Below are 26774 nucleotides of genomic sequence, written 5' to 3' on the forward strand. Positions count from 1 at the left end.
ATTACAACACACGCGGGGAGGGAGATCGAACTCGGAGAACCGGCTAAGCTAACTTGGCTCACTAACACGTTAAAAGTTTAAAACCCACCACTTTTAAATATTTTCTTTCATCGTAAACCCAAAAAACATAATTTTTTATTGGCCCAGTATATAATAACACATTCATTTTCTATATTTTAATTTAAATACTTTATTTATAATTTTCATTTATATATTTAACTATATATATATATAATAATAACGGTCTTAATTTGTATATTTATTTTATTAATCATATATATTGATTTTTCTAATAATTAATAACAAATTATAAAACAAAATATTTTGTCGAAATTTTATTGAGAACTTTAAAAATTCAAAATAAAGGAATACCACCAAAAAAAATTACAAACAATTCAAAAAATAAAACACAAAGGTAATTAATTATTGGCATAAAATGCCCATACGCATTCATCCATTTCATTATGGACAATAATAAAATTGGTAGGGATCTTATGTTAAACTAATGTATGTATATAATATTAGTAATCAAGTTTTAAATTACTTTAATTGCATAGGGATTATATTAATTTTTTTAAAAAAAATTAAATAGAATTTCCAATATGGCAAAGTTCTGGGGTCGATATTAGAGTAAGGAAAACATAGGGGTGAAATGATAAATTGACGATATTCGAAGGATGACGTTATGATGAAGAACATTATGCTATCCGTTGATGCCCCTCGCTTCCTCCATATTCAGCAGAATGATATACTCTTGAAAAATATTCAACTGGGCGAGCAAGATGAGTCAACTTCTTGGTATTACGAGGGGGAATCTCTTATCCGAAATTTCTAATCGAAAAATTATTGCCTTAGATTCAATCAAAATCCAGCAGCAGGAAGCATCTTTCCGTCTCAGAAACAGGATTTTGTGCAGGAAAAGGAAATGGCGAGCATCGCTGTTTCGATTGCCAGGTTGTTATCTTGTTATTGGATGATTTTGATATTTGTTGCTTAATCTTACAGAATCAATCACCTGATGTTTTAATTTATTTTACAGTTACTTGCAAACTGGTTGATCTAGGTGCACATTTACTTGGAGAAGAGGTAGATTAGTTCAATTGTCTAGTTTTTCTTTGCCTTTAGGATTGAAGTTTCGATTGACGTTTATATGACTTTTTCTTTTTGTTTGAAGATTTGTAAGTATGGTAATTCTGTATAATATATGGTCCAGCGAGCTTAACATTTCGTCAAACATTGTGACCGCATGAAATATTAGGACAATATGACATTATGAACAATTTAATGAAGAATTCTTTTTCATATGCATGCAAACGTTAGAATGTAATCATTTATAGAAATTAAAATAAATGAGCCTATGGAATCATTCAATGCTCAGATTGTTTGAGGAGACAGTTATGCAGAGTTATCATGTGTGCATTTTTTAATATTTAGGATGCAGCTTCTGATGGAGCAAAAATTATTGATTTTCCTCATGTGCAAACTCTTAGAAATTTCCCCAATGAGGAGATATTTGAAAAGGTTGTCATGGTCAGATTCGATTCAATTGTTCTACTCCACGAAAAGGAAGACCAGTCACCACCAGCCAATGCTCTTTATACCATCAAGTATTTGTATGAAGCAGGTGCAAGAGTAATTATGGTGGGCAGCTGGAGTGAGACTACCAATTCTAGCCTTCCTTCAGGAGCATATCCTTCAACAGAATCTGTAGCAGGTATACATTCTTTTGACTGATAGGTTAACCGTGCTAGTTTCCACATTTCAATTTTTTTTGCAATATCTTAAATGCTCTTTACTGATGCTCATTATGCATTCCAGAATATCTATCATTGGTACTTGAACTCAAAGTTGTTCCAGTAATATTTTCTGAGAGATACAAGCATTCTGGTGTAGAAGAGAGTAAAAATCATGGCATTCTTCTGCTCGAAAATCTTTTCTACTTGAAGGGGGAATTGGCTAACTGTTCCAAGTTTGCCAAAGAACTCGCAACTGGTGTTGATATTGTTGTTAATGACGCCTTTTCCCAGTCTCATAAAGTTCTAGCTTCGACTGTTGGCATTGCTTCCTTTTGCCCTGCCTATGTTGCTGGATTTTATTTTGAGGAAGGCCTCTATAAGTTCAAGAAACTCATCTGGACCAGTGAAAATCCCTATATGGCTATTGTAAGATTATAATCTTTGCTCAATAATTTATTTGAACTGCCACGGGATGATTTTTTCTGACAAAATATGTAATAGAAATTTAGGGATTTGGTGCTATCTATTTGGCAGTTGTGTTCTTTAATTTCTAGGAATAGATCACTAAGTTTGGTATCTGTTTTCCTAACTTAGAGAATTTTGTGGTATCATGTTTCTGGACTGATAGGTTTCTAGACTGATAGGCTATAAATAGTATATCGTCATTCATTTAAAAGTAAGATATAAAGTATTAAAACCAATATCTATTTGTGTTATCCTTTTTTATCGTAAATATAGACTCTCTTAATTGGCTCTTTCCTGCATTTGTTGGTCTCTTATTTATTGTGCTTCAATTTTACATGCAGATAGGAGGAGGTAACCTTGCAGACAAAGCAGCTGCCCTGCAGATTTTGGCTTCTACATGTGATGGTTTAGTTTTTGTTGGGAGTCTGGCCTTTCAAGTAATGCATGCCCTAGGAGTGCCTGTTCCGATGGAATTCGTGGAGCTGGGGGCGTTAAAAGATGCTATCAGTATAGTGGAGTCTGCAAAGTCAAGAAATATTCCACTTGCCTTTCCAAAAGATGTTTGGTGTATCAATAATCATAATCCAGAGCAACTGAAGATATTCTCTGTTACTTCTATTACTAAAGGTAAAGCCACGATTTACACCATTTCAGTATGTAACCCGGTATACTTTTGCGTTAAAGAGACCATTTCCTCAAGGTTCATTATCCTTCCTGTTTTAGGTATGTAAAGTTCAAACGTTGTCATTGTGAAAGAGATTCTGAGCTTGATTTGCGCATGGGTTTCATATTTTCATGGTTACTGTGTGGTATTTTTATCAAGTTTTCACTGTTGACTTGTTTTTCAATGCTCATCCTTCCAGGTTGGCAACCTGTTGATATCGGTCCAAGATCGTTGCAAGAAATGATCTATTTACTTTCAAAATGCAAGGTGCTTACAAATTTTTATAAAAACTAGGATGCGAGAACATTTATCTTCGAGCTGCTTATTGGTTTCTCATAAAAATACCCGGATACCTGGACATTCGTCAAATTTACTCGAGTTTCCTATTCACCTACTGATAGATGAACATCATGGTGGCCGCTAGTCATCTTTCTGATTTGCCACAGATTCGGGATGTTCTAAGGTATAGAAAAGCTCCAATTAGCTGTTCTAGAGGGGATAAAGAGGAATATGAAAGTGCAGTAGTGATCTCCATTGCTAGGTAGTGTATACTCAGAAGAATGGCTAACTTGATTGCTCCTTGCACTTCTTGTAGTTGATGAACTGCTGGTCTGTTTGTTAGGCAGTGTAGATAATTTTCCTGCTAATTGTTACCACACTACTGAGTTTATTTTTTCAATCTTTACAAGAGAAATAGTAATTCTCAGTTTCTAGACAGAGACATAATGTATGTTTGCCCCTATGTAGAGGACGACTCTGTAGCTACACATGCAGAAATGCCTTTATATATAATATATCTGAGTTGAGAACTATAATTTGTTTTATTTATTAGATTCTCTTGAAAATCTGAGTTGATTGTATATGCTTGACTTCCCTCATAGATTTTACGTTTTTGTCTTGACAAAAGTTACTCTGTTTTTCCAGAGAATATTGTGGATTGGCCCATTGAAGTTCAACTCGTTATGTCAGGGTAAAGGTGGAGCATTTAAACTGGCAGAAGAACTTGATACTCTAAAGAAAAGAAGTTGCAATATAACTTTTGTAGGGAACATGCAGTTTAAAGAATTATTAAGCAAATCAAAATCTTTCTCAGAAGATAATTTTGTCAAAAATGCTGCAGTTGTGTGGGAGTTTCTTAAAGGAAGAAAACTTCCTGGGCTTGAGGCATTAGATAGAGTATGCACACCGAACTCATTCTTAAAAAATTTCTGTATGTGAATCACGTTGTTGTGAGGGATTTGTGAAATCGAGAAAATGTCCCTTGTTCATTTTGGGCCAACTTCTGCTAGCTTTTCCATTGATCTTGATTTTGTTATTTAAAAAAATATTCACCCTTCTGGCATCCACCAGCTAGAGACTCTTTTCTTTAACTTAATCAATTATTTTTTGTTTTTATAAATGATCTTTCTTAGATTCCAAGTACTGTGGTATAGATGTTTATCAAAATAAAATTGACTAAGAAATGTTATTAACTAGCAATCTTTGCCATTATTTAGTTGTAGTGATGGTTTAAATGATATGCCCGTTCTGGGACTCTAAAAGACCCTGATATTTACATAAATGTGCTCATGCAGAATGGAAGTGTTTTTAATTAGTAAGCTGTGTGGGAGCAATATATACCTGATCAATTTACTACTCTTAGGAACTTGCAAGTAAATTATAGATTGTTTTTATCTTTGCAGGCATATCCCTTCCATGTAGACTGGAATATCGCTTATAGCAATCCAATGCTTCCTTTGGTTGTTGATGTTGGAAGTGGTAATCTTCATGTGACTACATTATTCGAATGACACAAAATTAATCTTGGATTATTAACTGAACAGCTTTTTGTTTGCTACCATTGTTGCGTGATTCTCACTCGTAAGGGCACGATGTCAAATTTTAATATTTGATGAGTAAAGTATCATTTCCACGAGGTTTGAAAATTTACATTCACACTAAAATAATCTCAATTTTATTTAAAGAATCAAATAGTGAGTTTGACAATAAAATAAAAAGATAACTAACACGAAGATAAATAAATATGAAGAAATCAATAAGAGACGGGTTCTAGAGGTTCGATTTTACTTGACCATCCGCTATGTCTTATTTATCTTAATTCATATCTAATGAATCTTTCTAGTTTATTAGCCAAGAATCCGTATTTGTTTTCTGCTCTCTCTCCCGAGTGTTGAGGAAAAGTTATTATTCACATATTCTTTACCACAAAATGCACGTGTTAGCTTGGTCCCTGCAATCTACACTAAACAACTACCAAAATGCATAAATCTACTCGGAAACAACGATATAATTATCAAATAAGACTAGAATATAAGTGCCAAAACTGCACTTAACAACCATCTCCTTACGAAACTACCCCTTGCTCAATGTGCATGAAGTCAAAATAAATAAAAATCCAAGCACCATCTTTACTAATTCCTTTTGTATCAGTTGGTTGGTTGGGAAACTGTACTCGCATATGATTACTCATTTATAAAGTATTCAAAATTTTCACGCTTCTGTCCTACCATGTCAATATACAAAAACTATAGGTTTGTTTCAAATTCGAATTTCAAGTTTACATATTCATTTCACGCATGTTTGCATTGAAAATTCCAAGTCAAACAACATTCAGATAAAAGAAATTCAAAATTTCTGGTGAAACTTTTGCAGTTTGACTACTATCTATGGCCCCAGAACCTCTTTGTGCTCACCAACTACTATATTAATCAGTTTGAAGCTCGACGCTGTCTATGATGTCATATTCACAGAAGGATGCAGATAGGAACTGTTTCAATCAATTTTTTTCTTGCCTTCTGCGTATATACACATTCTAAGTTTTGGTTAATCATTTATTCAGAGAGTGGACGTCAAAGAAAGAAAATTACGTGTCCAAAATTACCTGGTTGAGTTTCCTGCATTTTATTTCACTCTCTTGTCCTCCCATTATTTCATAATCATTTGTACTACTTGGTCATGGATTGATTTCAAGCAAATTGCATGCATTTGTCTTTGCAACTACAACACCATGTCTAGAGCAACTGTGAGGGAAATTTTTGTTCAAAAATACCATAGACATGCCAAACTAACTATTTGATGCTCACAAGACATATGCGGACATAAGGGATTCATTTCCAAAAGAGGAGGTTAATCATGTTAAACTCTCTTTGAAGGAATCTAAATTATTGTTCAGATCAATTTTAGTCAACAAGTTTGTGGTAATAAATTCTGTGCTCAAGGAAGTAAAGAGACTAAATCGTGGTTGGAAAATTACAGGCAACGGCTTGTTTCTGTTTGGAATGGCAAGAAGAAGTATAGATATGAATTTTCTTGGGCTAGAGATAAATGCAAAGGTCTTTTATCCTCTCTCTGAACATATTTGTTCCTAAAATTTTGATTTATGAACTTACCAATTCTGGGCTCTGGATATATTTCAGCTAGTAGATCGTTGTCTTAATGAAATTCATCTACTGGGCATCCAAAATGCGTAAGCAATTCATTACTGTCAAATTTATAATGCCTTAGCCATGTGATTTCATTAAATATCGGTAATAATGTTTTTGGCTTTCAAACAGTACTCAGATATGCTTTTGACCATATGTGCCAGAGTAGCATCTCATAGTCTAAAATACAAAGAGAAAGAACATGCTTTTACTGGAATATAGGCCAAAAACTCTATGAGAATAAGATGAATTGTCCATGGCTACCGTCACTCTTGCTCACGTAGGTATAGGAGGTTGTAATTTCATGATTTAGCCAAGTGGAAGTATTCCATGCATTTGGATGAGTACACTTAAATTGAAGCCTTTGTTTTCTTGCAAAATGAATAAACCATGGTTAAGGTTTGACTTTTTAGAGAATCCCTAGTACTTGGAAAACTATAGATGCTAGTGGTCTCAGTCTTCACAATCTTGGTAAAATGCTTATTGTAATGAGTGGAGGCATCACTACAGCTCATTTACTAAGTTGCGAGGTACAAATTTTTTGAACAAAAAGCTCCAAGGAAAGCTGTGAAGATTTAATATCATTGGTTCATTTAATTTATTTTCAAGTTTGTTGATGGATTAAGGACTATCCTTAGCTTCCACTTTAAATAAATGCCTATCTTTCTTCCTTTCAGCAACTTCAAAATTGTTCTTGGCTTTATCATGATTTACAGTCAAAATCTGTCACAATACATTTCGATGACATGGTATTAGTTGGTTCAAATGTTCTTACTTGAGAGTTAGTTGTGCATCTTGTGATTGATATAGTCACGAAGGAAACTAAATGAGTGTCCTGGTTTCAGATATTGGTGTGAGTTTCAGTTTCAGTCAAACATCAAGATATTTTTAAAAATAAATTTAAACGGATATTCCTGTTGCAACTCACTAAGATAACCTGGTTTCAGATTGGCGTGACTTTCAGTTTCTGTCAAATATCAAGATATTTTTAAAACAGATATTCCTGTTTTGGAACTCACTAAGATAATCTGGTTGTTGATGCCACTTTACCAAACCAATTTCTCGGTTAAGTGGCTCAATTTTTTTTATTTCTGTTTTGAGACCTGTCTTTCGATTTCAAGAATTTCTCATTGGGTCACACCAATCCTCAAATTTGAAGTCCTTGGTTCTATTGTCCCAATTGATGTAATTTGTTGCTTCTATAAAAGGCGGAAGTGACTATAAAAAAAAGGCGGAACTGGAACAATGAAGCCGCTTAAATACTGCTTTTTTTTTTTTCACTGTGGGATGGGGTTGGAGAGGCCAGATAGCTATTTGATATTTCAATTCTGTTTAACCAATTTTGGAGACACCATTTACTAATAGAGAAGTTGGTACATTTTACTCGTCCGGTTTACAGGCACTTTCTCGCAACAAATGCAACATCAACATTTCGATCAATATTGTCAAGTTACCCAGGGGCATTGGTTCTCGTAACAATACAGGTGATACAGTTTATTGCATACCCAGAAACTTGCAGCTAGCTTTGTCTCTGACTCTGAATAAAATTATTCCCTTCAATCATGAACCACCTAGTATCCAAGGCACATTGCTCTGTAGCAGTCACATAAAACATTCGATTCAGAGAGGTTCTTTCTGATTGCAGTGTCCAAACCCTGACTTCAACAAGCCAGATAACCGGTGGAGAATGTTGCAGAGGTCATTAGTTGAAGCAATCGCAGATAGACTGGTGATTGGTGGAAAGGTACTTTATCACTTGCTACATGCTGTTGATTATTACATGTTTGTAATTGACTAATAATTGTATCTCTTTTCTCTGCTAAATTCTGTTCTTTTGGTTCACTATGTTCGAATCAATATGGAAGTCTACTTTAAGGCTCCAAAGCATTTATGTTTTCGGAAAATGAAATTCTCATTGTCACCAATAAACCTGACAAGCTTAATGTCATGGAAACATGATTTCATTCACTTTTTATTTTTTCAATTCAACCACATTCTCTGTCATTTAGAAATGCTGGAAGCCTCAAGAGTATTACCATAGTAGAACGAATGTAGTAATCCATAAATCCAGCTGTTTTTATTTTAAAATAACGACCGACAACAAACATGTGCAGGTATTTCTCCAATCTGATATAGAAGCTGTCGCTCTGAGAATGAAAAAAGAATTTATAGAATACGGCAAGAGAAAACTTTCATTGCTGAATCATGATGAGGAGAAGACTTGTGAAGGAGAATGGCTGAAGGAAAATCCATTCGGAGTGACATCAGATTGGGAACGGCATGTGTTAGATCGTGGCGATCCCATGTACAGACTTTTACTCGTGAAAGTAACAAGCTGAGGCTCTATTTGCATCATCTGTAAATGGCTCTATGTTCGTTCATAGCATCTGGTGAACTTTCAGATACTGTAGCAGACTACTCCTATCTGCCAACCGAACCAAATCCAGAAACTGCCCACTGCATCATGCTTTCAAAGTTTCGGGTGATAAGTTTTAGGTTGATGTGTAATTTTGTGCTACGGATGGACACAAAGTGTTGCAGTACTGCTGGTGTATGACCAAAATTTTGAGCTCCAAGTTTTCCCAAAAAAGAAAAAGTCCAAAGTGATCCAACCAATATGGAAGTCTGAATTGTCTTTTTTGTTTAAACATTGTTATTAAGTTTATATTTGTATTTTTAAAATAATAAATCGTTTCTATAACATTATTTAATAGAAAAGATGAGAAAATAGAGAAATACATAATAGAAAGCGTGTAACCGTGAATTCATTAATATTTCTCGAAAACCTAATTTGAGAGGTTTATAATTCGTCGTCTAAGAGCCAATAAATCAATCTCTTGCGATGCAACTTGATCGCTTCTCTAATTCCATATATCATTTTCGATAAATTTATTCAATTCATATAATTTTTCATTTTTTTACATTGCGCACATTTATTTTGTATCGAAACTCAATTCATTCTACATAAGATTTGACAGAGGTTGAACGAAGGTTAATGTGGAGGAGAGTTGCAAAATTGCACAATAAAAAGGTAAATCGATGGCTTTGTTTCACGCTTCTATTATTATAATTCCTCTCAATTTTGTGAATTTAAAAAGGTCTAATTTAACAAGATCTGATTGAAATATATGTATGAGAAATAAGTTAGATCATTAAAAATGGTTGGATTAAAAGTACAAATATTTGCATTTATTTTTCATTAATATTTAAATTATCGCGTCCAACTTGATAATAAAGAATGATTTGATTTGGGAAGAGATCTGAATGATGGATTTGAAATGATAATCATGTTAAGTGTCATTTCAAATTCATCAAAATCATAATTACATTTACAAAAGTTATAGAAATAGGTTTCAAAACTCTTCATTACATCACAACTTAAAAGCATTTATATCTAGATGGACTCTCATTGGATTCTTGGAGTTGTGAAGATGCTAACTGACAAATTGTAGATGAAAATACCTTAAAAAAAATTCAAATTATTATTGATATATGATTGTAGTATCTTATTACCTTTAGTTCCATGTCAAGTTAACTTTTTGTTTAGTAATTTAATCATTTATTGTCCGAATCCACAAAAAATGGCATAGATGACCATCACATCCATTGTAGTAATTGCATGTGGAAGGTGATTTCAACTAGGCATATGATCTTGTAAAAGAAAGGATATGAATATATAAATTTTTTAAATCAAACAAAGTCTCATCCTACTTTTAAATACTTTAAACTTCTTTTTACATAAAGTTTTGGTCTTATTCAAATCATAAACTCAAGGGAAAGTATATCTATTTTAGTTATTGATTTTTATTGTTTTATTAATTGGATTTAATTCATAAATAATACAGATGATATCAAATCATTTACTCTAGTTTTACTATTATAAATACTGATCAGACAGATTAACAAAGTTTATTTCTAGCACTTCTTGAACTATTCTTTTCAAATTATGGTTTTAAATCGAAAGTTTTTTGCATGGTTTGGAACAAGTTTATCATTTTTATGGTATTAATTCATCTCTCTGTGAGAAATTTTCTAAATCAATACAAACTAGGTTTGGAATAAGTTTAGCGGAAGAGCCGACCTTCTTTCTCCGACCACAACTGACGTGAGGCATAATCATCTACCTAGTGAAATATATTATGAAGCTACCGCAAAAGTTTGAACAGGAGCCCATTCGAGCAAACAAGATAAAGATGAACATGAAAAAGCTGTGGAGGTAACTTTTATCATGGTTTTTTGTTGTATTTAATTGCCAACATGTACGTATCTTTTTGCATGAGTGCACCATTTCAGTGACATTACTTTTAATGACACTAAGGGTTCGCTTGGTATGTAGGATGTAATAATTGAATGATTAATAATTTGATTGATAAATATTTGATATGATAAGATTAATAATTTGAGAGATATATAATATCATGTGTGGTGTGAAATAAGTGAGATGGATAAAATCATGATAAATGCATTAGTGACCAAAATACCCTTCATTTTAATATTGCATTTCTAAACCAAAAGTGATTTCCTCCCCAAACCAACATCGTGTCTTCCGATAACTCACAGAGCAATTGCAAACCCTCTCACCTTTCTTCGTCCCTGAAGATTGAAATCTGAGGCGAGATCCGTCAAAGATCTGAAGCGAAGAGGTAATATAAACCTTGATCATGTATTTCTTAGTTTATTTTTCTTTTGTCAACAGGTGAGATCAGATAGTAATCTACAAAAAACGTTAGATCCAGTGGAAGAGAGCAAGAGCAAGCTCTGAAGAAAAGTAATTGTGAGTAATTTTCGAAATTCTTATTCAAGTTATCTTTTAATTCCAAGTTTAACAGAAACCAATTTATAATAGTTTGAGTCAACGAAGGGTTTTTTTTTATTTGTATCTGTCATAAGTTTTATTTTGTGTTGGAGTTTAGGGTTCTTGTGTAATTGATTACTCAATCATCGAATTTTTTTTTATTATAATGCTATTATGAAACTACATAAAAGATTCATTATTTGAAGTCGAAAATTTTTCTAGTATGTTCTCAAATCCAGTAATTTCTTCAGACAGTAATTACAACATAGATGTACAGATACGTCACTTGAATAACTAATCCAACATAGTTAGTTCTCGTGAATCTGTAGTAATTACAACATAGATGTACAAATACGTCACTTGAATAACTAATCCAACATAATTAGTGCTCGTGAATCTGTGTGCGAAGGTTTAAAAAATGAGGTACTTATTTATAGGTATCATGGAATTGAAGACACCACCACAGTGCGATTGTGGAAACGGGGAAATGATATTACGGAAAGCTGGGGATTACTCGACTCGTCCTGGGCACTATTACTATATATGTCCAGCGGGTCTGAAACATCGTAAAAGTTTCTCTTGGTACCTTGAGTACCATGGAAGGAACGTAACACCCACCGAGGAACAGTCGTATAAATCTGAGAACCACTCAAATAATTTTGAAGATCATTCATGTCATACTAGTACCCCAATGTTTTGTAAGTAGGAGTCAATGGACTCATCATCTGGGCCATACGCTCGTCGTTCGAAGGAAGCTCATCCACATGCCAGCAACCAATCTTATGAAATGGAACGTGGCATGTCAAGTACAAGATATGAGTTACCGAATCATGGATTGAAGATCACACCTTATTCACGTGATCATGTTTGTTGTTGTTTTGGGTTCATATGTGCGTTGATCTGCGTTCTTATTCTCATGGTTATAGCCTTTGTCTTGAGATTCTGAGAAATTGCGTTTTTAAGTATGTAGTGGTGTGTTAAAAGTGTTTCGTCCAACTTTATGACATGTACTTGCATAAATTTTGATGAGTGAGACATATGTGTTGTGTGCAAGTTCTACGAACAGGTTTTATGTGGAGTTACTTATTTGGCTTTGTTCACGGTTTTTGATTTAATTATGAGCACTTGTTTAATTTTTACTTTTCTTGACTTTCATGTTCAACATGATGAGCACCTATATTACCTCAAGCATATGTACAACCCAAGTCATTATAGTGTAGCTTTGAACCTTACAAAGCAGTGACGGGTAAGTATTTTTCTTTGACATATGTTTTTATTGTTCTTCGATTTTACATATTTCTGGGTTTAATGCGAGATGATGTACATGCTCGCGATTTATATCGATTACGAAACAAGTGTTTGTCTGCCATGGTGATTTGGTTACGAGTGTACATTTATGGAGGGGTTTAATAAATTGTGATAATAGGTAAGCTGTTCATCCACACTTGTCTAAATGGTCTTATCAATTTTCTTTATTTTACTCAGAATTGTCATTTTCTATTTATGAGGTTTGTCTACTAGCTCTGTACTGTTTAGAATTGATCACCAAATTACACATCTACCTTCACATATTATGACTGTTTTCATTTCATCAACACTAACCTAATATTTAGGAGGCGTCTACCTGCACCTATTAATTGCACAGAACACTGTTTAGACGTGATCAAGACACAGATTCATTATGACAACAGATGTTGTCATATGGTGGGATACCAAATCATTACGATCCTCTATATCTTGTGAAAAACAAGCATTTACTCTCTGGTTGGTGAGCAATGTTTAATGTGTTTTTGTTACTTAAATAAGCACACTTGCATGGGTGACACCAGAAATTTATGCTCGGTCTAGTTTCACAAATTTTGTTAATTCTGCAGACCACACCCACAATGTCTGTCACGTACAAATCGTCGTCGGAAGTGAGTGTAACTAGCAAGTACAAGGTGGATGTCATTATCATTTCGGATGATGAAGAAGTGAATGAAGAAGGAGAACACACTGATGTGCGCAAGGAAGAGGCGCATGTTTCAATAAAAGTGTCGAATCTACCAAAACTAATCACTCCCAACAACAATCCCTGGAAGAAGTCACCGGATGAGTACTACAAAACGAGCACTGAAGTTTTCAAATCATGCAACAAACGTTTCAACGCTCAGCCCACTGGCCGCCCTTCCAAGATAACCTTACGGCAGCATGAAATAGATGGACATGTGTTAATCAGTAGCTCGGATGACTCGGCGCATTCCACATGAAACTTCGTACAAGTCTATGATAATTATGCTACCTTATATATCTTTCTTCGAAGAACTATCTCGTGTATGCACCAAACCTTTTGTTTTAAACGTTCGATCACAAGTGCTTTTTGCTTTCCGAAACGTTTGTCGTTGTGGTGTTTGTACCAACTTTTGTTTTTGGTATGTTTAAGCATCCAGTGTACATGGATGACGATGTAAATGTGGATGTAAAAAAATTATGACTAAAGTGACTTTGTTTCTTTGCTATAGTGTTGTGTTATTATCAAAACGGAAGTTAAATATGACTATTTTGAAGTCTATCTTTTATTATTTATTATTCGGTTTGACAATGCAAACAAAAATGATTCATTCAATAGCAATACTGTCAATGCAAACAAAAATGATTCATTCAACTCCTCAACATTCGCACCATACAAGTTTGTTCCTAATGCAACAAAAAATTTACACACAACATAACCACACCAATTGCCAACCGAGACACCAGCAAATGTACATAGCACCAACAATTATACATACACAACCAAAACTTCATACAACAAAACACATGTATTATATTAATGTCCCAAAATAAGATACCTTATTCATCAGCATACAAAAGTGGGAACATCCACAAACACAATACTTCGGGCCATTACAAAAAGACCAAAACCATTTAGTTCATGTACCGCATACCATGTGAGCTTATGGATTTAGTAGCCGTGTAATTAAGCTGATTTTTCCTTCAAGGTCAAGCCGCAAGAACAAAGCTAGTTTGTTGGGGTTATCCACCAGTAGCTCCGCCACACGCACTTTCTCGTCTGAAGTTAATTCCGGGATGGTTCCTAAGGTGGTCAACACATTATCCATAGCATATTCAATTTTCGACTCAGATGACATTTCCTTGATGAGGTTTGACATTGTCTCCTTTGTTATGTCAGCTAAATTATTGATTGCAGCAACAATTTGATTGTCAACATCGTCTAATTGCTTGCGTTTCTTTGTCCTCAACTTTGATACTCATTTTGTGTTTGAAGGGAGACTCTGAGCTACAGACATTGATTCATCATCTCCTTCCAGTGGCCGGTACAAGTCATCCATGCCAAATTCCATGTCAATGGATTCATTCTCAGTCATATTCAAGACATCCTGAACAACCGATGAGAAAGTCTCCACGCGATCACCTGTTGCCCTGTCGTAGCCAAAGATTTCGCACCAATCTTTATAGTGTGGCCACCGCTTGTAACGCATAACACGAGCACTATTGTACACCTGAATAATAATCGATTTGAAAGAGTAAAAATTTTAAATATTAAACTCAAATATTGTACTGAAATGACTAACCTTCAGTATCACATCTCAGGCCTCATTTGTTGCGTCTATCATGTTTTCTATGTCATTCCAACCAATCCCACTTTTTGCTAGCAATGTTGTCAAACATCCATAATGTTTCTTCCACACGTGAATTTTCGAAGTTATGTGAGGATGCCCACGTAAATCTGAATCTTTGAAAGCATTTTGAAGTGCAGATTCCAATAATGGTAAATAGCCATTACGGAATCCGTTCTCGGTTTTATATCCTTTGCTTATTATATCTTTCAATGCCACAATTAGAACATCTTCCTCAGGGGCTGTCCAAATATGACGCAGCTTATCTGTTTTTTTACCTTTCGAATTCACACTTGTGCTATCCATTGATTCGAATGTGTTTGCAATGTTTACCTGTTACAAAATAAATTGAGAAGTTAGGTAGAGATATGCAAATGATATACTGCAAAAAGGAAAACAAATCCTGAGAACATATTTTAAAGTACAACACTCATTCCAATACATAATTCACAAAAAACAATTATTCCGACACACATAAGTAGTACGTACATACGACACAAAATAAAGTTTGCAAACCAAATACAATAACATAAAACATTTCTCTTAGTTGTGGTACATCGACATTGCAAAGTTATCTCTCCACATATCCCATACATCGGAGGAATTAAAATCCTCAATGAAATAATTCTCAGTCAGCGGCGTTGGGCTTAATGTATCCTCTTCAATCTCATCGACAAGATTATCTGGCATTTGAGATCGGATGAAGTTGTGTAACAAAATGCAATCCATTATGATTCTATTCTGAGTTTTTAGTGGGTAGAATGAAGGACTGCGAAGAATAGCCCATCTTTTCTTAAGCAAGCCAAAAGCTCTTTCAATCACATTCCTAGCTTTGCTGTGTCTCCAATTGAAGAGTTCTTTATAACTTTCTGGAGTATTTGTGCGATTGCCCCAAGCATCCCTATGGTATGGTACTCTTCTATACGGAGTGGAGAATACCTGGACTGCATATCCATTGTCGCACAAATAGTAACAACCTACCATCGAATTCATACATTTCGTTAGTAAATTTCAATTCAAAACACTAATGCAATAGGAATCCAGTAACAGAGAATGGTGAAATAATATGACTACATTGCACAATATTTTAACCTCTTTCAACTTTAAGTCCGTCATGACGTGATAATGCATCACGAAGAACTCGAGCATCCGCTGCCGATCCTTCCCACCCACAAAGCGCATAGATGAAGTTCATATCTCGGTTGCAGACTCCCAAAACATTCACTGCTATGGTTCCTTTTATGGTTCTGTACTTTCCCTTCTCTAAAATAGGAACATTCACATTTATATATGTACCATCCAACGCACCTACACAACCCTGTAAAATAAGTTAGAAAATTATGAGTAATATGTATCAGGATGTCTCCTACAAAAGTTATTGTACGTAGTACATTATAAATGGAATTTGTAATAAGTAGTATTCATCAAATTTTCCTATTACCTTGAACCATTTCCACGTCTCATCGGTGCAGGTTTCATCGACAGGGGAAGGTTTGACAAGCAGTATAGTATGTAGCTTCAGTACTGATCCCAAGACTTCATGGAAATGTGTGCTGATTGTCTGACCGCTTCGTATGTAATCATGACCGATCACTTGGTTTTTTTTGTGATGCGCCAAAATGGACAAAAACATAGCCACCTTTTCTTCAATCCTAACATATCTAGAATGATGCAGCCCGCCGACATGAGTTAACAAGTAACATAGTTGTGCAAATGCATTTCTGTTCATCCTCAAATTAACCACACATTGAACATCTCCGGTTTCAATAATTCTTCTTAAATGTTTCATTTGAGCATTCATTCTTCCCGACATGTTGTACGAAGCTGACGTTCTACGTTGTTGACGACGTCGTTCGGCGAGTACTCTCGTGCGATGTCGAGTTAACAGACACACCATTAAAATTGTACGGATCATCAGTTGGTGTAGCAGCAAGAAAATTCTAATGTTATGACGTCTACAGTCCATTTCGCACAATTACTTACCAAGTATAAAAAATGTTAGATCAAACCAATACATAAATTAACAAATCTTACAAATATTGTTAAAAAAATTAAAATTTCTGTACATCATCATTATATAAACACAGAAATAGGATACATGTTACCCAAAGAAAAAATGACAACGAACAAGTACTATCTTCTAGGACGAGCCAAATTTCATTGGATTTGTTAACCAATAAAAAAAGTCAATACATTACAATAACACAACAAACAAACGAGAACAAAACATTATTATTTTCTACCACAGATTCATACTACAAATCGAAAACAGAAGAACATAAATCGCTCACAAATCTACTCTCGAAGCGTAAATTAACAGATCCTACGTCAGTAATCACACGTAGGTTAGAAGGTAATTTATCGAGTTTTACCTTCGATTAATCTTGCAAGTTCTTCAGATTTGTAATAGAAATGTGGATTTCTTACTCCCCTGTAGTATTCGTATTTCTTCAGCAGCGGTCAGTGGGAAGAATCGACAGAGAAGAAATGAGGAGAATGACGTAAAGAAGACACATTTTTTGCAAATTTGATTTTTTAAGTCAGGGGTATTTCGGTCATTTTCATTTTCTGGGGTTGTCGGATAGTTTTTATCCACATTATATGACTGGATTTACACTCCCACGGAAACAGTGAATGTTGTCAAACTAATAGTCAGTAACAAGTTCCAAAACCAAAGCAAACAAATTATTAACAGTGTATCCAACTTTAGTACTACCTACCAAACTGGGCCTAAGTGAAATCTTTTAGTCTAAATATCTGAAAGTAACTAAAATGAGTTTATTGTAGATAGGGATGTAAACGATCCAAACCAAACCAAACCAAACAGTATCAGGCTTGAGCTTGGTTTGTTTAAGACTGTTTGAGGCTCGAGCTCGAGCTCGATCTCGATTCGAGCTTCTAGTATCAGGCTCGAGCTCGGTTTGTATTGAAATTATTGAGCTCGAGAAAAGCTCGAGCTCGGCTCGTTAAAAGCTCGTTTAACATGTTAATCAAGCCAGGCTCGAGCTTGATTCATTAATAGCTTGTTTAGCATGTTTAACAAGCCTGGCTTGAGCTTGTCTCGTTTTCAAGCTCGATAAGCTTAGAATTGAGCTCGAGTTTGAGTTTGAATCGAGCTTGTTAAAAATTAAATATATATATATATAAACTAATTTTAAATCAGACATAAAAATGTAAATTCATTCATAAATAACCAAAACGACACAAATAAGAGCTAAAAAAACATAAATCAGTATATTATTGAACATTTCAAAATCATACATCTAGAATATTCATTATATACTGATATCACCAAAATCATCTAGAATATTCATTAAATATAGTAGATCGAAGACAGCACATCATTATGAAATGAATTCGACATAATTAACTTAAATTATTGATTAATGTCAAATGCCATATCAATTTAGCATGTAAAATTTTTAATTAACCTTCACAGACTAATAGTAAAGTTACTCAACTTGTATATGACTTGGTTATGTAAATTTTTAGGGAAAAAGAATAAGTTGATGTATTTCTGTTAATTTATTTTATTTATTGTATTTTAAAGAACATTTTAGTATAATGATATGCAAATAAGATTAAAAATGTAATTGTGACTAAATGGTGTGAATTCATCATTTTTTTAAACATGTCTTGTATTCAATTCCTTCCATTGACATTAGTACTAATATTTTTATTTGTCAACTCAACAAATGAGCCAAGCTCAAGCTTACGAGCCACCTAAACGACTCGAGCTCGAGCTCGAGCTTACGAGCCACCTAAACGAGCTGAGCTCGAGCTCGAGCTCGCGAGCCTATTATCAAACATGTTTGCGAGCTCACGAGCCGAATATCCTTAGGCTTGAGCTTGGTTTGATTAAATTTTCGAGCTCAAAATCGAGCTTGGGCTTGGTTTGAAATGATTAACAAACAAACTCAAACGAGCTTTTTATCGAGCCGAGCTTCGAATAGCTCGCGAACGGTTTGGTTCATTTACATCCCTAATTGTAGACACAGAATGAGTTCCATTTTTGATTTGGTTAATTAATCTCTCTTATGTTGATCTCGTCGTCATATGTAAAATCAACCTTAAAACATATGTTTTTGTGTCATACTCTCACGGATCTGTATCCATGAAACATGCTAAAACAATCGATAATTTGAGTGATTTTGGCTTAAAAAGTAATAATTTTCACTTGTTGAGTCAGATAAGAGAACTGTATAACAAAAATAAACCGTGAGACGGTTTCATACGAGTTTTTGTGAAAAATATTATCGGTAATTGTCAAATTCTAAGAAACCGATAGGATTTATGGTAATTATCTACAATCTATCTATCTATTTGAAGATATTTCAAAATATCTTACTTCGGTATGTAATTTTGGACTAAGTGATATCTAATATCTATGTGTTTGATATATATATTAATAAAAGACAAGAAAATATATTTTTTTAATAATACTGATATTATCTAAAAAATTGGTGTTCCATTCCATGACGACGGAATTGTTTTTGGTTTCATAAAATATGTGCCTAACAATTACTATTGTGAATCACTCAACTCCATGAATAAATGTCACTAATAAATGTTGAAATGATCACAAATTGTCTGATGAAATTTTGTATTCTTTAGTTTTGACTTTGAATTAGTTGGTTTAATGATTTAGTTTTTTACGTAAAAATTATTATATTTTATGAGATGAATATTTTATCTTATGTAATTCATGAAAAAATAATAATATTTTTATATTAAGAAAAATTATTTTCTTACTCTAAATAGAGTCGATCAATCAGACAAATATATAATTTGATTGTGTTAAAGAAATATTTCCATGATATGTTGTGATAAATAAAATAAAAGGTTTGGATTGTAAAAATTATCATGGAATGAATCACAATTAATTACCACAATTATATTATGGTTATTTAAATAAATAGGTACAGAATTACTTCAAATGAAAGCTTTGCATGACATGAGGTGTGTTTTTGATTCCCAATTCACCACCACCGGCAAACTTGAAACCCTAATTTCTCAGCTTTTAGTGCTGCACATTCACCATTGAAGAAAGTGAATCCATAGAACAGGTGGTTTAAATACCCAATTCACTCTTTTTTCAATTTGGTTCAATCTGTGTTTTACAATATTGTGAGCTTTAACTGCAGTTCAAAGGCATTTATTTTGGGAAGGCTTCATTTTTTTTTTCATTTTCCCTTTGTTTTGTTACTCTTCAATTGATATTCCCCCGAGTTTGAATTTGATTACTGGTGAGAAATATCTCATTTTCCTTATTATTTTTGCTGTCTTCTCCGTATATATAACTCAAATTAATGACGAAATGGGATTTTCTGTATTCCTTTCGTTACTTATCTGGAAATAGATCTTAGGGTTTTCTTTGTTCTCGATCGATATAACTTTTTGTTGATGTGTTGTGGGTTGAATTGGTTGGTAAAGTTTATTTTAAAGCTAATTTGGGGAATGATGTTTTCGAATGTTGAATTTCGATGCTTCATTGTTTGAATTGTAATGAGGGATACCTAAACCCTATTTGCACATCTTGTTTCTTTCTCTACTTTGATTTTCTATGTAGTGTTAAACGCCCATGTAATTGGGGGCATTTTAATTTTTTTGTGGGATTTTATCAAATCTTTAAGATATTGTTATTACTATCTATTATTCACATTTATCTCCAAGTTAGAGATTGCGTATGAAGTCTAGTGGAACTTCAAATCATTGGTTTCTTTAACTATTAATATACTCATCCTTGTAATGTCTACAACCTGTTTATCGATGCCACTTAATTGCGCAATTGGACAAGTTTAAGTATGTTGATAATCCTTCAAAGTCGCTTTGCTGATTCTTTACTCTGTTTTGTTTTTCAACCAGCCATATTAGATCCCGCGGCGAAGGTAGTTTGAAGTGTCCTTGGAGACCTGCAGGGCCAGAAGGAATGAAGCGTTGCATTTTTGTGTTAGCGAAAACATAGAAATGGTATCTCAGATTTCCTTAGATTGTGAGATGCTCCTTAGCTCTGAGAATCTTGGAAGTGATGGAGTGGATTCTAGTGAACCCCCATCTGCACAAGATCAAGCTGCTGCACCAATTCCTAGTAATTTTTACTCTTTAATTTCCAGTGGTGTCCTAAAAAAGAAATATTTTACCATTGCCTATTTATTTCTATGCAGTAAAAAAGCAAACAAGGCAATGGGCTGCTTGGACTCGTCAAGAGGAAGAAAGCTTTTTTGCTGCTCTACGGCAAGTTGGCAAGGCAAGCAATCTGCTATGTTTGCACTGATATTTCTTCAGAAAAAATTGCTTTTTTCTACGTTCTGACCATAGAATACTCTTGTTCTCAGAATTTCGAGAAAATCACTTGCCGCGTTCAGAGTAAAAACAAGGATCAGGTTTTTTTTTTTTAAATTTAATGATTTTTATGAATTTCTATGCAGTTTTTTTTTCCATGATTGGATTCTAACTTTTCTCCTGTTTTAATTTATATTTGGCATTCAGGTCAGACATTATTATTATCGGCTTGTTAGACGAATGAACAAGTTACTTGGTCCTGAACTTTGTCTTGATGCCAAAAACTCAAAAGATACCAACGCTGCAATGCTTCGATGGTAACTCAACCATTTATAGAAAATCACTATCACATTTAATCTTGATTTTTTACCAATAGGTTTTTACACTTTCTTTTATTATTATGCCAATCTACTTTGGCCATCTGGTTGTGAGTTATAACATCATTGTGGTTTCTTCTAACCTTGTAATCCTAATGTAGCAGCAATTATCATCACTAGCATTTGTGTGTTGCATTTTTTATCAGCATGCACTCACTTGTAATATGCTGCAATTTTGTAGTTTGCTTTATTATATCTCTCCTTTTCCTTTTCTTATTTACTTTCTATTTGCGGGTATTGGGTCCTTTTGTCGTGATTGAAAAAACTCTCTTCTTTGAGTGAATCAAAGAATTTTTTCACCAACAATCAGACTTCTAACTTATTTGGTTATTAGCAGGTGGTCATTACTGGAAAAGTATAGCTGCAAAGCCTCTAAACTTCACTTGAAACCTCGAAGATTTAAGATATTTCTAGAGACTCTGGTTGGTATTATGCTTATGGATTCTTATCTCAGAGATGAAATAGTTTGAACCATGATTGAACTGATTATATTCCTTTTTCATGAAGGAAAATCAACTCTCGAAAGATAGGAAGAGGAACATAAGGAAACGACTTCCTGGTGGAGAAAATCATTCTTCTACGACATATGTCCCTGCCTCAAATGAGGTCAGGACATCAGGTCATGACAGCCGTGCTGTGAAATTGGTTCTTGTAGACAGCCAAAACATCCAAAAAGTCGGAACTGGAAAAGGATCTTTTTTGAAGCGCCATGTAAATGCGGAGATGATGAATCGTGCCAAAGTAGACCCAACTGCTGTGAAAGCTACAAAACACCGGCGCAAAACAGGTCATTGGAATAATCTTTTTAAGTTCTATTAATGTTCTCATTTATCTGAAAGGTTTTGAGCATATGAATGATGCCTTGGATCTTGTTATCTCTGGACTGTGCAAGTGTACAAAAGCCTGATGCCTCAAAATTTTCTTCTTTCTTTTTGTTCACTATGGTGTTACTCCTGTATTCCTAAATCTGTATGTAGGCATTGCATCTGCAGCTGCATATAAAAGATGGGAGACAGCTGCCATAGCTGGGGTTTCATTGGTAGCTGATGCTGCTGAACATTTGGAACGAGTGATCTCCAACAAAGATATTGAATTTGGTCAGGAAAACTCAGGTTAAAACCCATATTTTCGTTCTGAACCTAGGGAAGGCAGGACTAATGAGTAAATTGATGATAAGTTGTCTTAAAATAGCCAATGTGTTATTGCTTAACTTTCCAGGTCATGATGGTTCTCAGCAAGTAGTGGAAATGGTGAACACTTTACCTGTATCTTCACAAACATTGTTCAATGAGAATAACATTCAGAACTCTGCAAAACTCAAGCTACAATTGTTCCCAATTGATGAAAGCACTCGAAAAACCTTGGAGACGGTATGATAAAAGGAAGCCATCCTAGTGAATGTAATTCTTGATGACGTTTTAGGGCGGTTTATCAGTTCTTGTTAAAATTTCTAAGAATGTATGGACTATGTTCATTTATTGTAGGAACAACACAATCCCCATCTGGAACTTACTTTGAGCGCTCGAAAGAAAATATCATCTGTGTTAGAGCATCTAAATAGAAAATGGGGTAACTCAAGCTTTAATGCACAAGAGTTGATGCTTTTTCCTTACTGGGCGCAACGGGAAAACCTGGTGGGATATCAGAGGTGGACTAAGGATTGTCCTCTTTGTGCAGTGGATATTTATCATCTAATTGGAAGCCCTTCGATCTTCCGCCTCAGGTTTAATTCTCATACACTCAGTTTTGATGTTCGTAGAATCAATAAGAGTGACATTTTTTTTTTGTACGTAAGGTATGGCTGGTTCTCGAAAGCTGTGGTTGAATCTGAAACAGCTCAAACATTGTCACATCCCAATCTCAGCGAGCAAACTTTGAACACTAACCTAGCAAACAAGCAGAACTTTCAAACTGAGCACCTTTTTAGTTTCCATGACTGTCAGCGTACCTCAACAGGACAAAAGAATGCTCACGCCCCTTCATCAAAATGTGCTCCAAACGAAACGGCTGAATGTCATGGTTCTATTTCTGATGTAAATATTTCAAGATATTATAGTGACGCTGTAGATATGTCAATGCCCAGAAGAGATACTGGAGCTTCGGCGGTTACCAGACAAGTTGAAAAAATGGTATGTATACTTTCTACTTTTGCTTTGCGTCTTTAACTTGGAAGCTTTTGTTAGAACTGAATTCTGTCGTGAAAATTTTAAGTGATAGACTTATAAGTTTACAAACTGCTATGTCTATTATATTAAAGTTATATGTACTGTTTATGAGACTATCCAGTATACAATTTCTATTAAAAACTTCTAACAAACTTTTTCAACTCTCATTATGTCCATTAAAAGGAACAAATGGAAACTTTTTCTGACAATTATCGAGTACCTTGGTCACTCATGGCATGTGAGTTGTATACGAATGATTTAACCTGTCTATGATATCTTAATTACCGATGACAATTACAGTTAAACTTGGTCTCACGTGTTGGTCAAACCAACTTCAAGATTAGTGTCGTAGCGTTTTGAGACGATAATATTTTTTTTAATTGGCAGAAGGACGTGACTTTGTCATCTGGGGAGTGGGCCGATAGCCTTACTAACATTAGTGTGGGAGATCTGCTTTCTGAGTCAGCACAGAACATGGATATCAGCTGCTCTGATTTTCCCGTGCCTGTCAACTCTGACTGTCATTCACAGATCCCATTCAGTTGCGACTCTTTTGATGCTGCTATTGCCGATCACATTTACAAACATCAAAACAAAGTGGACTTCCAGCCTGGATTGCAATCTAACGTGCCTTCCATTTGGGATGCTGAAGAAACATGTGATGCCTTTGCTTTCCAAAAAAATGGCCCTTTATGTGGCAATAGCCACAGTGCATCAAAGAACGATTCCCCAGAGGCGTGCGCACAAGCTACTAAAAGAAATCTTGCTTCTTACGAGGAAGCCGAGGTATGATTTTAAACCTCATTGGGTTATCTGAATGTTTGCCATCGGTATCTATGTCTTAGTAGTGACACTGTTATTCTTCCGTCTAGGAACTGCCTGAAGTGGAAAAATTGACGAGTACTAATCCTGCTTGTGGAGATCTGATAGATAACTGTAGGCCCAGTTATACTTCAGAGAATGGTAAAAAGGATATCGATGGGATCACTGATATATATTGGGTAAGATTTTCCGGAGTTTACAATTTATATTTTCTTCTTGCAGAAGTTCGTTCTTGATTACTATCAGCTGTTCTTTCAATTATGTCGTGATTGTTAGTTTTTAAGATGATCTGATTCTAATTTTTCCCTGGCTCAGCCCGACTCTTTAGGACCGTTAGATTTGGACATACCAACCTCTAGATACCATAGTGATGATCTAATTTTTAGCGATAGCTTTGGTGGTTTGAACCGTCTTGTGGCAAACAGTTTGGATGCTTTTCAAAGTTGCTCATTATTTGGGTTGGACAAGAACGAACCGGCACCTACTGCTGAAACTCGTCAAAATGCTACCATTTCAGATTTCAAAATCGGCACTGAAGTTTAAGATTCTGCAAGAGAACTTACAGCTGAAATACAACGAATTCACACCTTAGCTTTGTCAGGTTAACCTCGACCGAAATAATTTAGTAAGGGTTGTGCGTCATTCCAAAACAATCTTAACATTAGCAGACTACATAATCGATAGCTCTGTGTTATTGAGCCAGAAGTTCTTTTGTGCTGTACAAAAATAGAAACTTGAAACTTCCACATTTTAAACAAGCTTTTTGCTGTGTTCTGTTCATTGGCGTTTGATGCATGCTAATCACCTAAAACGTATTGTTTGTGGTAAAATGAGTGAGTATCCACACAAAATCGGCTCAATGATCTATCTCATTTTTTAAAAAAAATTATAAATATTTCCTTTTTTTTTTTCGTTTTTTCTTTCCAAATCCTATATCCCAAAATTCTCTCATCTGATTTCAGTTTCTACTTATTCTACAGTTTTATGGGAATTTTAGTATTTTGATTTCAAAAATCACAAGTGATATCTTTCACTATTTATTTTCATTTTATGAACTTGAAAGCTAGATTTATGACTTTTTAAATAATTTTTTTGTATTTTAGTATGAATTTTATGATCTTTTTGTGTAATATTTTTCATTAGTTTTGGTGTTTATTTGGTGTAATGTTATTTAAAATGTTTTGTCCATGTGAATATCCTATATCCTGAACGAGCAAATTGTCGGTTGTCCTAATTTGGCGGTCTTCGATTTTTTTTTAATATATATATTTATAATTTATTCCTCAAAATTTTATTATCATTCTACATCCATATTATCAATATTATTTTGAAATAAAAACACCCATATTATTATATTATAAAAGAGTAGGTCTCTTGTGAGACGGTCTCATGAATCTTTATCTGTGAGACGGGTCAACTCTACCGATATTTACAATAAAAAGTAATACTCTTAGCATAAAAAGTAATATTTTTAAATGAATGACCCAAATAAGATATCCGTCTCACAAAATACGACTCCACAAAATACGACTCGTGAGACCGTCTCACACAAGTTTTTGTCATTATAAAATATGGAGTGGATAGATTAAGCACTTTGATAAAATCACGTAGTCACAAAAATCATTACCAATTTTTTTAAAAAATTTTAACATTATCTTTAAATTTTTAGATAAAAATTATTTAGTATATATGTACATAACATAATCACTATAACATTAAAAGCCACGAAGTATACGAGAGATTTGTTTAATTGTAATATTTTATTGTAGAGAAAAAAATTCGTAGCAAGCATATGCATGGTTTTTTTTTTTTTTTAATCAAGATCGTCAAAAGATAGTATTTAGGAGAGCTTATTTTAAATATTTTTCAACTTATATATTAAAATTTCAAATATTTCATTGACTTAGAATTATGTAAAATAAATATGATTAGATAAGTAAGGTTATTGCCCCCAACCCTTCTTAATTAACATCTAAAACTTTTGTTTGAGTTTATAAATCTAAAATAAACGGACTTTAGAAAGAAAAAGACATTGGTCTGAAAATGATTATGGCCAGCCATTGGGTAATTAATTTTCAATTCTAAAGAGAATGGAAAAGAATATTCTATTTTTTTGGCATTTGATTATTTTATACTTACTTTAGTGGGCTTCCACTATATTCAATGCTCCACTATTATTATTATTATTATTTCCCTTTAAAGAAATGAATTTTCCCTTTATAAAATTTTAAATTATATTAAAATAATAAAATGTCCTTTGTTCTCAATAATCAATATTTAAATAAATAATATGTAACAATCTACTTGCAGTGGTTGGTAGCCAATTACATTAAAATATTAATTAAATTAATAAAAAAAGGCAAATGAAAAGAAACTTGACAATCGCCCTTTTGTTTGTTTTTGACCTTTGTCGGACAGTTGAAAATGTG

At 34.1% G+C, this 26774-nt stretch overlaps 3 protein-coding genes and 1 long non-coding RNA gene across 15 annotated transcripts; 3 read left to right on the forward strand and 1 right to left on the reverse strand.

Annotated features, from left to right (window-relative positions):
- Positions 1–683: 683 nt before the first annotated feature.
- Positions 684–8919, forward strand: LOC140991136 (uncharacterized). Of its 8 annotated transcripts, XM_073461089.1 has the most exons (14): positions 687–954; positions 1040–1086; positions 1435–1714; positions 1819–2162; positions 2543–2828; positions 3065–3132; positions 3790–3841; positions 3986–4041; positions 4548–4623; positions 6121–6197; positions 6282–6331; positions 7687–7771; positions 7933–8031; positions 8402–8919. In XM_073461089.1, the coding sequence occupies exons 1-14, from the start codon at positions 783–785 to the stop codon at positions 8624–8626; spliced, it is 1917 nt and encodes a 638-aa protein (XP_073317190.1). In that variant the 5' UTR covers positions 687–782; the 3' UTR covers positions 8627–8919. The 8 variants fall into 8 exon arrangements, 7 of the variants coding, with proteins under 7 accessions (XP_073317196.1, XP_073317190.1, XP_073317189.1 ...); XM_073461088.1 differs by having other exon boundaries at positions 3790–4041; XM_073461092.1 differs by having other exon boundaries at positions 861–954; positions 1442–1714; positions 3790–4041.
- A 1331-nt stretch (positions 8920–10250) lies between these two features.
- LOC140956250 (uncharacterized) lies at positions 10251–13533 on the forward strand. Of its 2 annotated transcripts, XR_012171412.1 has the most exons (4): positions 10251–10503; positions 10848–11061; positions 11520–12846; positions 12957–13533. It is a non-coding gene; the product is annotated as an uncharacterized lncRNA (long non-coding RNA). The 2 variants fall into 2 exon arrangements; XR_012171411.1 differs by lacking the exon at positions 10251–10503 and having other exon boundaries at positions 10693–11061.
- Positions 13534–15150: 1617 nt separating this feature from the next.
- LOC140956263 (uncharacterized) lies at positions 15151–16756 on the reverse strand. The gene is made up of 3 exons (XM_073412968.1): positions 16141–16756; positions 15792–16017; positions 15151–15676 (listed from the first exon to the last, which is right to left on the reverse strand). The coding sequence occupies exons 1-3, from the start codon at positions 16663–16665 to the stop codon at positions 15243–15245; spliced, it is 1185 nt and encodes a 394-aa protein (XP_073269069.1). The 5' UTR covers positions 16666–16756; the 3' UTR covers positions 15151–15242.
- Positions 16757–19628: 2872 nt separating this feature from the next.
- Positions 19629–25125, forward strand: LOC140991687 (TSL-kinase interacting protein 1-like). Of its 4 annotated transcripts, none has more exons than XM_073461785.1 (14): positions 19629–19765; positions 20565–20787; positions 20864–20946; positions 21035–21082; positions 21189–21298; positions 21693–21780; positions 21866–22145; positions 22336–22470; positions 22577–22728; positions 22843–23081; positions 23154–23487; positions 23911–24309; positions 24396–24524; positions 24661–25125. In XM_073461785.1, exons 2-14 carry the CDS (start codon positions 20667–20669, stop codon positions 24886–24888), a joined length of 2346 nt encoding a protein of 781 aa, XP_073317886.1. In that variant the 5' UTR covers positions 19629–19765; positions 20565–20666; the 3' UTR covers positions 24889–25125. The 4 variants fall into 4 exon arrangements, with proteins under 4 accessions (XP_073317886.1, XP_073317888.1, XP_073317887.1 ...); XM_073461787.1 differs by having other exon boundaries at positions 22351–22470; XM_073461786.1 differs by having other exon boundaries at positions 21696–21780.
- The last annotated feature ends 1649 nt before the right edge of the window (positions 25126–26774 follow it).

This window comes from Primulina huaijiensis, chromosome 13 (genome assembly GCF_012295235.1).
Source record: "Primulina huaijiensis isolate GDHJ02 chromosome 13, ASM1229523v2, whole genome shotgun sequence".
In the NCBI taxonomy this organism is placed as follows: Eukaryota; Viridiplantae; Streptophyta; class Magnoliopsida; order Lamiales; family Gesneriaceae; genus Primulina; species Primulina huaijiensis.

Coding starts and splice junctions, on each gene's coding strand:
- LOC140991136 (XM_073461088.1), top strand. CDS start 783: ATGAGTCAACTTCTTGGTATTACGAGGGGGAATCTCTTATCCGAAATT. Junction 2,163..2,542: donor AAAATCCCTATATGGCTATT/GTAAGATTATAA, acceptor TTTTACATGCAG/ATAGGAGGAGGTAACCTTGC. Junction 4,042..4,547: donor GGCTTGAGGCATTAGATAGA/GTATGCACACCG, acceptor TTATCTTTGCAG/GCATATCCCTTCCATGTAGA.
- LOC140956263 (XM_073412968.1), bottom strand. CDS start 16,665: ATGGACTGTAGACGTCATAACATTAGAATTTTCTTGCTGCTACACCAA. Junction 16,018..16,140: donor AGACGTGGAAATGGTTCAAG/GTAATAGGAAAA, acceptor CTTATTTTACAG/GGTTGTGTAGGTGCGTTGGA. Junction 15,677..15,791: donor CGGACTTAAAGTTGAAAGAG/GTTAAAATATTG, acceptor ATTCGATGGTAG/GTTGTTACTATTTGTGCGAC.
- LOC140991687 (XM_073461785.1), top strand. CDS start 20,667: ATGGTATCTCAGATTTCCTTAGATTGTGAGATGCTCCTTAGCTCTGAG. Junction 23,082..23,153: donor CCTTCGATCTTCCGCCTCAG/GTTTAATTCTCA, acceptor TTTGTACGTAAG/GTATGGCTGGTTCTCGAAAG. Junction 24,310..24,395: donor CTTCTTACGAGGAAGCCGAG/GTATGATTTTAA, acceptor TCTTCCGTCTAG/GAACTGCCTGAAGTGGAAAA.